The sequence below is a fragment of the Galeopterus variegatus genome, unplaced genomic scaffold, assembly GCF_000696425.1.
Source record: "Galeopterus variegatus unplaced genomic scaffold, G_variegatus-3.0.2 Scaffold6679, whole genome shotgun sequence".
NCBI lineage: Eukaryota > Metazoa > Chordata > Mammalia > Dermoptera > Cynocephalidae > Galeopterus > Galeopterus variegatus.
The window spans coordinates 26,543-38,534 of record NW_007732790.1 but is presented as its reverse complement, the minus strand read 5'-3'; the positions used below and the strand labels follow the sequence as shown (position 1 = coordinate 38,534).

Genomic DNA, 11,992 nt, shown 5'->3' with positions numbered 1-11,992 from the left:
TGGGAAGGTTGAGGTATGTTTGTTTGCATGTGGGTGCAAATGTCCAGTTAATTCAGCACCATTTGCTGAAAAGACTATTCTTACTCTATTGAATTATCTTTGCTTTTTTATAAAAAAATCAGTGGACTTTATATTATGTGGCTTTATTTTTGGATTATATTATATTCCAACTATCTGTGTGTCCATCCTTTTAGCAATACCACACTGTCATAACTATAGCTTTGTAGTAAGTCTGGTAATTATGTAGTGTGAGCTGTCCAACTTTGGTCTTTGTCATATAATTTTTAAAATAAGGGCNCTTTCAGTTCCTGACACGTCTCCTGTTGCTAGGCGATGAGAGAAGAGGCGGGGCCAACTGGAAAGAGGAGCCGCCTCCGCCCTTAAGGCGCACGCGCAGTCGCCCTTTCTCCGTCTCGATAGGGTCGGCGCCCTCCCAGGTCGGCGCCGCGCTCCGCCTCCACCTGCGAGCCCGAGCTGCGCAGGCGTCGTGCGAGGGTCGCCTCCGCCCCTCGCTGGGCTAGCGCTGGGGCTGCGCGTCCGGCCAGGCGTGGCGCCAGAGCCGGAGCCGCTGAGGAGTCGGTGAACCGAGCGGCTTCGCGAGACGGGCGCAGGGAGAAGGGCGCGGGAGCGCGGCCGCCGTGCCCGCTGCGGCTGAGAAAAATGGTATTCGAGTCGGTGGTCGTGGACGTGTTGAATCGGTTCTTGGGGGACTATGTGGTGAACCTGGATACGTCCCAACTCTCTCTGGGAATCTGGAAAGGTACGGAGACCGCCGCCGCCCCTCAGTCTCGCCTGCGCCGGGCGCTGACCTCCTGGGGCCTGGTGCCGCCACCTGCCGTCTCCCGCCTCGAGGTCAAGTGACGTAAAGCCGGGCGGCAGTTTCGGGGCGTCCACCCGCGAGTTGCTTTTTTTGGTGGGGTGGGGAGAGGGAGTAGTAGGGTCCTGGATGCGGGAAGAAAAGGCCCCTCTGCTCAGAGCGGAGCGGCTGAAGAGACCCGCAGACGGCCCCGTGGGGCTACGGCTCAGGTTCCCGCGGGGCGCCCTTTCTTGCCCCCCGCCCGGCGCGGTCCGGCTTCGGCTGGGCTGGCCGAGGGGCAGCAACCACGCGCCGCTGGCTTTGGGCTCATCCTTGTCCTTTCCCCGGTTGGGATAGGACGAAGGCCCCAGAGACCCGACGGAGTGTCGCACGCTGCCTCGCACGTGAAGGCAGGGCGCTGTGACCGAAGACGCCCCCTTCCTCCCTTCCTTCCTTCCCCAGCCGCAGTTCATTGCGAACCCCCTGGCGCGTTCTCGGCTCCCGCTTCCGGCCGCAGAAGCGGGACTCCGGGTCGCTTGCCTGGGTTTGGCTGATAACTCAAAGGAAGTTCACGTGCACAGTAACTGAGACGGTCACTTGTGTGTTTTCTCTTCACAGCCTGACCCAGGAATATGCCACATTTGCAAGGCTTTGGGGTTTGGTGGGTTAGAGTGAATTACTGAATTTAAAGAAAAGAGAAAGGTGCGCTGTGCAGCGTCTCAGAGCTGTAGAAGGAAGGGATACGTGCACCACGCTGCTAGATGGGGAAGCACCGAAGCTGAGGTTGTGTCCGTTTGCTCTTGGGTGCTCTTCCTTACCTAGAGCCTAATTTTTAGTGCTTCCGTCTGTTTTTGTATTACATCCTTGTTTATTTTAAACATCCATTAGGGTTTGGACTCCTTTATGAAGTGAATTTCCCAGGCCCAAGTTAGGGTTAATTTTTTTTGTGAATAATGTGTATATATTTTAAAGTAACTATTCTCGGATGTGCACGTACTTCTCAAATACTTGTTTATCTTTACTCTTTTCGTTTATGAAATAATGTAAGCAGATAATTTAGTTTGCTTAAAAAAATACCTCTTGTTAACTTACGGTAAGTACCATGATAGAGTGGACTACAAATTCTCTATGCTGCCCCTTTGTAGTTGACTCCACCCCACCCCGCATCTGGGCAGGCACTGATCTTTTTCCATCTCTATAGTTTTGCCTTTTCCAGAGCGCCATATGAATGGAATTATATGGTATGTAACCTTTTGGGACTGGCTTCTTAATTTCACTTCTTACACAGAATGGCTTGCATGCATCAGTTTTTCATTCTGTGGATGTGCTATGGTTTATCTGTTTGCTGGTTGAAGGATATTTCAGTTTTTGGAGATTAGGAATAAAACTGTTATAAATATTCATGTGCAGATTTTGTGTGAACAAAAACTATTTCTCTTGGGTAAATAAGTAAGAGTGCAATTGCATGGTCATGTAGTGGGTGAGCATTTAACTTTATGAGAAACTACGGAACTGCTTTTCAAAGTAGCTATACCGTTTTCCAATCCCACCAACACTGTATAAGGGTTTAGTTGCTCTGCACCCTCACCAACACTTGGTATTGTCCTTGAAAAAAAATTTTTTTTGAATAATCCATTCTAATAGGTATGTAGTGGTAAAGCTTTGTGGCTTTAATTTGCATTTCCTTAGTGATTAATGTTGAGCATCTTCACATGTTCTTTGCTGTTTGTATATTTCAGACAGGTGTCCAAACCTTTTGCTCATTTTAAATTGAGTTGTTTGTATTCTTTCTTTTTTTTTTTTAAAGATGACCGGTAAGGGGATCTTAACCCTTGACTTGGTGTTGTCAGCACCACGCTCACCCAGTGAGCAAACCGGCCATTCCTATATGGGATCCGAACTCGTGGCCTTGGTGTTATCAGCACCGCCCTCTCCCGAGTGAGCCACAGGCCGGCCCCATGTATTCTTTTTTTTATTGAGATTTAATTCACGTACTATCAAATTCACTCTTTTAAAATGTACAATTCAGTGCTTTTCAGTGTAGTCACACAATTATGCAGCCATCATCACTAATTCCAGAGCGTTTCCACCCCCCCCAAAATAAACTTCATGCCCATTAGCAGTTACTTTCTGTTCCCTCCTACTCCTCCTCACCCAGCCTCTGCCAGCCACTAATCTACTTTCTGTTTCGGGGTTTGCTGATTCTGGACATTTCATTTAAGGGGAATCATACAGTATGCAGCCTTTTGTTTCTGGCATTTTTATCTTAACAGTAAATTGTCAAGTTCATCCATGTTGAAGGATGTAACAGTATTTCATTTCTTTTCATGGTTGAATAGTATTCCATTCTACAGATATACCACATTTAGTTTATCTACTCATCAGTTGCTGAACATTTAGGTTATTTCCACTTTTGGGCTGTTATGAATAATGCTACTGTGAACATTCACGTACAAGTTTTGTGTGGATATATATTTTAAATTCTCTTCGGAATATACCTGGCAGTGGAATTGCTAGGTCTTATGGAAACTCTGTGTTTAACTTTTTGAGGAACTGTCAAACTCTTTTCAAAAGTGTTTGTTTTCTTATTGCTGAGTGTTCTTTAAGTATTAATGATACAAATCCTTTTTCAGATATGTAATTTGAAAATGTTTTCTCCCAGTCTTAGTCTGTCTTTTGCAGAGCAAATGTTTTTAATTTTGATAGAGTCCATTTTATCAAAAATTTCTTTAATGAGTCAGGGTTTTTGGTGTTTTATCTATGAAATCTCCCTAACCCAAAGTCACAAAGATGTTCTGTTTTCTTCTAGAAGTTTTATAGTTTTTCTTTTAGGTCTTTGATCCATTTTTATATGAAATGGGAAGGTTGAGGTATGTTTGTTTGCATGTGGGTGCAAATGTCCAGTTAATTCAGCACCATTTGCTGAAAAGACTATTCTTACTCTATTGAATTATCTTTGCTTTTTTATAAAAAAATCAGTGGACTTTATATTATGTGGCTTTATTTTTGGATTATATTATATTCCAACTATCTGTGTGTCCATCCTTTTAGCAATACCACACTGTCATAACTATAGCTTTGTAGTAAGTCTGGTAATTATGTAGTGTGAGCTGTCCAACTTTGGTCTTTGTCATATAATTTTTAAAATAAGGGCCGGCCCGTGGCTCACTCGGTAGAGTGCGGTGCTGATAACACCAAGGCCGCAGGTTCGGATCCTATATAGGGATGGCCGGTTTGCTCACTGGCTGAGCGTGGTGCTGACAACACCAAGCCAAGAGTTGAGATCCCCTTACCGGTCATCTTTTTAAAAAAAAAATAATAATAAAAATAACATGTTGGTGTTTTATGTATAGAAATTGATTATATTTTGGGCCGGCCCGGTGGCTCACTCGGGAGAGTGCGGTGCTGATAACACCAAGGCCCCGGGTTCGGATCCCATATAGGGATGGCCGGTTCGCTCACTGGCTGAGCGTGGTGCTGACAACACCAAATCAAGGGTTAAGATCCCCTTACCGGTCATCTTTTAAAAATAAAAAAAAAATTGATTATATTTTGATAAATGAGACTTTAATAGTTGGAATATTTTGTGTATGTGTGTGTTCTTTATCATTATTCATTATGTATTATTTATTATTACTGTGTTCTCAGCACCTAGAACAGAGCACCTGGCACACAATAGGCCTTCAATACAAATTTGCTAAATTAAAAAAGAACATTCCCTGAGCTCGTACTGTTGCCAGACACTGTAGTACTTTACACACACTGGTTTCAGCTTTTATGATAGGATTATTGTACAATCTAAAAAAGCACTTAATCTGCCTCTTACTACTATAGCTGGAGTATTTTTTAAAAAACATCCTTTGAGAATTACAGAAGTAGTAACTTTTGATAAACTTAGAAGATTTTTAAAAAGCATTGTTTGAACGTTTTGATAACAGAAACTAATTACTGCATAGGCGAAATTTTAAGATGGTGGACTTAATATTTTGTGGTCTAATGTCAGAAGGATCTATTAGTTATAAATTTGTACTTTTGCTAGGCTTCTGTGTAATAATCCAGCTAATTTCACTATTAGCATGTTAATAGTAGCAGTTAGTATTCAGGTGGTTCTCAGAAAATTTGGGTAGTGCTCAGAAAATTTATTTCTGAGATGATTCTTTGGCTGTCAGAATCTACTTTCCCTTAGAAACATTGTTATGTATGAATGAGGAGCTTCCAAAACCCTGTTTAATTGTAATGTAGCACTAGAGTGGTGCCATACTGGGTCCAGTTAGTAGACTGAGTCAGAAAATTTCTTCCTGACCCTTCCCAGTCAATTCCTGCCCTCATCCCCAGAGGCAGCTAATATTCTGATTTTTTTTTTTTTTTCCTATCATACATACCTTTATTCCTGCTTTGCTGAGAGTTCCCTCCTCCCTGGCCAAAGAAAGTGTGTTGGGTTTTCCAAATGCTTTTTCTTTGTCTATTGATATGATCATAGGGTTTTTCTTCTTTAGATTGTTAGTATAATAGGTTACATTAATTGATTTTTTAATGTTGAACTAGTCTTGCATATGGAATAAATCCTATTTGATCATGGTGTGTAATGCTTTTTTAAACGTTGTTGAATTCAGTTTGCCAATACAGTTGGCCCTCCCTGTTCACAGATTGCTCATCTGTGGACTCAGTCAACCTGCTCTCCTTTGGTTCAGTAATTTGCTGGGATGGATCACAAAACTCAGGGAAACACTTACTTATGTTTACCAGTTTATCATAAAAGATAACACAAAGGATGCAGAGGAAGAGATGAGTAGGCAAAGTATGGTGGGGTGGATACACGGAGCTTCCACGCCCTCTCTGGGCCTGTTACCCTCCACAGGTTCAGCAACTCAGAGCCCATCAAAGCTTGTTGTCTAAGAGTTTTTATAGAAATTGATCTTCATCCTCCCCTCCCCCTTTCCTGGAGGTAGACGGATGAGGCTGAAAGTTCTGATCCTCTCATCCTCTAGTCACTTGGTCTTTCTGTTACTGGCCCATCTTGAGCCTATCTAGGGCTGTAAGTCACTTTATTAGCATAAATTCTGAGTCACTTTATTAGCATAAATTCAGTTGTTATCAAGGAGGCTCATTACGAATAAGAAAAGACACTCCTATCACTCAGGAAATTCCAAGGATTTTAGGAGCTCTGTGACAGAAACCAAGGACAAAGACCAAACTATATTTCATATTATACCACAGATATAAATGCATTAGTCCAACTATACCAGTAATCACTTTAAATGTGAATGATCTAAAAATATATGAGTTGTAAAAGACAGAGACTGACAGAGTGAATTAAAGAAAGCCCAAATATAAGTTGGGTACAAGAAACCCACTTTAAGTATAAAGACAGACAGATTGAAAATAAAGGGATAGAGGAAGATATACCATGCTAACAAAAATAAAACAAACAAACAACAACAAACTGGAGTAGCTATATTAATTTCAGAGATATTACATAATGGCAAAGGGGTCAATTCTCCAAGAAGACATAACAATCCTTAATGTGTATGTGCCTAACTAGGGACTCAAAATATGTGGGACAGAAGCTGATAGAATGGCAAGCATTGATAGACAAATCCGGTAGTATAGTAAGAGACTTCAATACCCATATATTGGTAATGGATGGATTTAACAGGCAGAAAATCAGTAAGGATGCAGTTGAACTGAATAGCACCATCAGTCAACTGTATCTGACATTGTAGAACATTTCATCCAACAACAGCAGAATACATGTTCTTCTCAAGCTCACATGGAACATTCACCAAGATAGACCACACTTAGGGCCATAAAGCATACCTTAATAAATTTAAAAGACTAGAAGTCATACAAAGTTCGCTTAGGTAGGCCACAATGGAATTCAACTAGAAATTATTATAATGGAAAGAAAGCTGGAAAATCCCCAAATATTTGGAGATTAAACCACACCTCAGTTCCAAATAACACATGAGTCAAATCTTAAAGGAAATTTTAAAATATTTTGAATGAAATGAAAATACAGCTTATCAGAATTTGTGGGATACACTTGATCTTTTCAAAGAACCAATCTTTGATTTCACTGGTATTGCTCTATTAATTTTCTGTATTTTCTTTCACTGATTTCTGCTCTATAATTATTATTTCTTCTGCTTACTTTGGGTTTAATTTATACTTTTTCTAGTTTTTTAAGGTGGAAGCTTATGTTTATGATTTTAGATCTTTCTTCCTTTCTAATATATACAGTCAGTGCTATAAATTTCTCTGTATACCCTGACTTATAGCTGGTTAGAAGCATAGGTCACAACTTGAGATCTGTGATTGGCGTCTGATGTGAGGGGTAGTCTTGCGAGACTGAGTCCTTAACTTTTCACATATGCTTTATTCTAAGTTTTATAGTTTTAGGTCTTACGTTTAGCTCTTAGATCCATTTTGAGTTAATTTTTGTATATGGTATAATATAAGGGCCCAACTTCATTCTTTTGCTTGTGGATATCCAGTTTACCTAACAACTTTTGTTGAAAAGACTGTCTTTTCAAATTGAATGGTCTTGGCATTCTTGTCAGATAATTTGACTATACATGTGAGGGTTTATTTCTGGACTTAGTATTCTATTCCAGTGGTCTATATGTCTGTATGCCAGTACCATGCTCTTTTGATTATTGTGACTTTTAGTAAGTTTTGAAATCAGGAAATATGAGACTTCTTTTTTTTTTTTTTCCGTCTTTTTTACTGACCGGTAACGGGATCGCAACCCTCGGTGTCGCGCCCGTACCGGGGACCAGCAACGGGATCGCAACCCTCGGTGTTGCGCCCGCACCACGCTCAGCCAGTGAGCGGGAACCGGTCTCCACATGGGATCCGAACCCTCGGCGGGAGTGCCGCTGCGCTCCCAAGCGGAGCACTATCCAGTGCGCCACCGGGCCGGCCCAGGAAATATGAGACTTCTAACTTTCTTTTTCTCAAGATTGTTTTGGCTCTTCAGGTTAAGGATATTTCTATTTCTCGAAAAAGTCTTGGTATTTTAATATAGAGCACATCGAATCTGTAGATTGCTTTTGGTAGTATTGACATTTTAATAATATTAAGTCTTCCAATTCATGAACATGGGAATGGGATGTCTTTCCATTTATATGTGTTGTCTTTAATTTCTTTCAGCAACATTTTATAGTTTTCAGTGTACACGTCATCAGCCTCCTCAGTTAATTTTACTCCTAAATTTTTTTTGTTACTTTTGATGCTATCATAAATAGAATTGTTTTTTTTTTATTTCCTTTTTGTGTTGTTCATTGTTAGTATATAGAAACACAGTTGATTTTTATGTGTTGATTTTATCCTCAGTTAATTTTACTCCTAAATTTTTTTTGTTACTTTTGATGCTATCATAAATAGAATTTTTTTTTTTATTTCCTTTTTGTGTTGTTCATTGTTAGTATATAGAAACACAGTTGATTTTTATGTGTTGATTTTGTATTCAGCAACATTGCTGAATATGTTTTTTCTCAGAGTTTTTTTTGTGTGGAATATTTAGGGTTTTCTTCACATAAGATCATCCTGTCTGTGAACTCACATAGCTTTACTTCTTCCTTTCCAGTTTGGATGCCTTTTACATTTCTTTTCCTTGCCAAATTGCTCTGGCTTAGGTCTTTCAGTTCTGTGCTGAATAGAAGTGGCAGAAGTGGGCATCCTTATCTTGTTTTTGTTTTTAGAGGAACAGATTTCAGTCTTTCACTATTGAGGATGATGTTAGCTGTGGGCTTTTCATACATGGCCTTTATTATGTTGGGATGGTTTCCTTTTATTCCTAGTTTTTGGATTTTTTTTTTAATCATGAAAGTGTGCTGAATCTTTTCAAATCCTCTGTATCATTTGAAATGACTTTTTTTTCCCCTTCATTTTGTTACATTTATTTATATCCTTTTTTTTTTTTTTTGGACTTCGAATCATTCTTGCTTTCTGGGAATAAATTCTACTGGATCATATTGTATGTCCTTTTAACATGGTATTGAATTTTGTTTGCTAGTATTTTGTTGAGGATTTTTGCGTCAGTATTCATCAGGGATGTTAGCTGTAGTTCTATTTTCTTGTAGTGTCTATTGGATTTGGTGTCGGAGTAATGCAGGCTTTATAGGATGATTTTAGAAGTGTTCCCTTATCTTCAGTTTCTTAAAATTTTGTTTTAAGTGTTTGGTAGAATTCATCAGTGAACCATCTGAGCCTTGGCCATTTTTTTTTTTTTTGGTTTGGAAGTTTCTGATTACTGATTAAGTCTCCGTAATACTTATAGATCTGTTCGGATGATCTATTTTGTCATGATTCAGTCTTGGTATGCTGTGTATTTCTAGGAATTTATCTATTTCATGCACGTAATCCAATTAATTTGTTGTACAGTTGTTCATAGTACTCTCATAATCGTTTTTATTTCTGTGAAATTAGTGTCTCCTCCTTCATTTCTGATTCTAGTTTTGACTCCTCTCTTCAGTCATTCTAGTTAAAGGCTTGTCAATTTTGTGGATCTTTTTGAAGAGCTAACTCTTGGTTTTGTTGATTTTCTCAGTTGTTATTCTGTCCTCTGTTTTATTTATCTCTGCTCTAATCTTTTTTATTGCCTTCCTTCTGCTAGGTTGGAGTTTAGTTTTTTTCTCTTTCCTTAAGATGTTAATTGAAGTTGTTTATTTGGCATATTTCTTCTTTTTTAATATAAACATTTACAATTGTAAATTTGCCTCCCAGCCCTATTTTTGTTGTGTCCCATTAATTATGGTGTGTTGTGTTTTCATTTTCATTTGTCCCATGGTTTTTTCTCATTTCTCTTGTGATTTCTTCTTTGACCCATTGCTTGTTTAATAGTGTTTAATTTTCACACATTTGAGAATTGCTCCATTTTCCTTGCTTTCTATTTCTAGATTCATTGCATTGTTATCAGAAAAGATACCTTGTATGATTTCAATCTTTTAAAAATTTTTAACTTGTTTTGTGATCTAACATAGTTTATCCTGTAGAATGTTTCATGTGCCCTTGAGAGAAATGTGTATTCTGCTCTTGTTGGGTGAAGTCTGTTTGGTCCATTTGGTCAATAGCATTGTTCAAGTTCTCTATTTCTGTATTGGTCTTCTGTCTGGTTGGTCCATCCATTACTAAAGTAGAATTTTAAAGTCTGTTACTATTATTGTAGTGCTATCTATTTCTCTTCTCAATTCTGTTGATGTTTGCTTTGTATGTTTTGGTGGTCTGATGTTTGGTGCATAGACAGACAGTAGTACCCCTTATCTGGAAGGAGTTTGTTCTGAGACCCCCAGTGGATGCCTGAAACCGTGGATAGTACTGAACCTTATACAGTATATACTATCCATGAATTTCTTTTTCCATCTTTACAGTTTCATGGATAAAAGATTTGTTATTACATAGATCCTAGCAACATAAGCATATGATTTTTTTGTTCTTTCCTAAAGTCAAGAACTTTCACCTTTTCACTTAAAGGAAGTACTTTACAGCTCTTCTTTGGCATGTCCAGATTGCCAGCATCACTACTCTTGTGCTTTGGGGCCATTATTAAGTAAAATAAAGGTTTCTTGGACACGGACACCATGTTATGGAGACAGTGATCTGATAACCGAAATAGCTACTAAGTGACTAAGGGATGGGTAGTGTATATTGTGTGGATATGCTGGACAAATGGATGATTTATGTCCAGGGTGGGAAGGAGCAGAATGGTGCAAGATTTCATCACACTACTCAGAGTGCATGCCATTTAAAACTTCAGAAGTGTTTATTTCTGGAATTTTCCATTTAATATTTTTGGACCACAGTTGACTGTGAATAACAGAAACTCAAAGTGAAGCTACAGTTAAGGGGGGACTACTGTATGTTTATAGTTGTTACATCTTCTTAACAAAGTGCCTCTTTTGTCATTACAGTTTAGCCTTGAAAAACACGGGTTATTTCTGGAATTTTCCATTTAATATTTTTGGACCACAGTTGACTGTGAATAACAGAAACTGAAAGTGAAGCTACAGTTAAAGGGGGACTACTGTATGTTTATAGTTGTTACATCTTCTTAACAAAGTGCCTCTTTTGTCATTACAGTTTAGCCTTGAAAAACACGGATTTGAACTGTGCAGGTCCACTTATGTGGATTTTTTTCAATAAATATATTGGAAAATTTGGGGTTAGATATGCTATCAATGCATGACATACCTAACCAGTTAAGAAGCCTACTTAACAGTATTAAGTAGTTAAATATTTAACTACTATTTAAGTAATGATGTGGTATCAGCCTGTGAGGCTTGGGGTGCACAGTGTGGTGTGGCCATGATCCAGGGGAAAGTGTGCAGCATACTTAAGCAGTAGTTAGGTATGTTAAGTTTTGGGGGAATCCAAAGTTATATAGATTTTTGACTGCATGGGGAGTCAGTGCCCTAACCCCTGAGTTGTTCTGTATATACTGTCCTTCATTGTTTTTTTGTAGCAGGGTTTGAGTTAAAGTCTGTAGTCTGATATTAGTGTAGCTATCTTTGCTCTATTTTGGTTATTTTTGCATGGGATTTTTTTCCCCTGATCCTTCTGCTTTTAACATATGTGAGTCCTTAGGGCCAAAGTGAGTATCTTGTAGACAGCATATAGTTGGACTCTGTTTATTTTAATCCATTCTGCCAATCTGTATCTTTTGGTTGGGGAGTTAAGCCATTTATATTTAAAGTAGTATGGATAGGGAAGGACTTAGTATTGCCATTTTACTAATTACTTTCTATACGTCTTACACCTTTTTTGTCTCTCATCTCCACCTGACTGCCTTCCTTTGTGTTATTTTGTTGTGACATGTTTTGATTCCTTTATTTCCTTTGTGTATGTATATTCTATAATCTTTGTGTGTACTGAGAGATTACATACAACATTTTAATGTTATAACAATGTATTTTAAACTGATACTAAGCTAACTTCAGTTGCATACAAAAACTTAACTTCTTTGTAGCTGTGCTCCTCCCTTCCTAATTTTGGTATTGATGTAACAAATTCATCTTTATATATTGTGTATCATTAAAACAGGCTTATAATTATTTTATACCCCCTGCAAAAGAATAAAAAGTTGAGATGCAAACAGAAGGTACAATTATATTGGCTTTTATACTTGCCCATTTATTTACCTTTACTGTAGAGCTTTATATTTTCATATGGCTTTGAGTTATTTTCTAATGTCTTTTC

The 11,992-nt window shown here is 38.7% G+C and overlaps 1 protein-coding gene across 1 annotated transcript in view; it reads left to right on the top strand.

The window, feature by feature from the left end:
• Window positions 1-660: 660 nt before the first annotated feature.
• The window catches only part of LOC103606548 (vacuolar protein sorting-associated protein 13A-like), a gene marked incomplete at its 3' end in the record, with an annotated part of 35,530 nt that continues 24,198 nt past the window's right edge, over window positions 661-11,992 (top strand). The window contains exon 1 of the mRNA XM_008591129.1: window positions 661-760. Coding sequence (XP_008589351.1) covers window positions 661-760 — 100 coding nt within the window. The remainder of the gene's footprint in view (window positions 761-11,992) is intronic.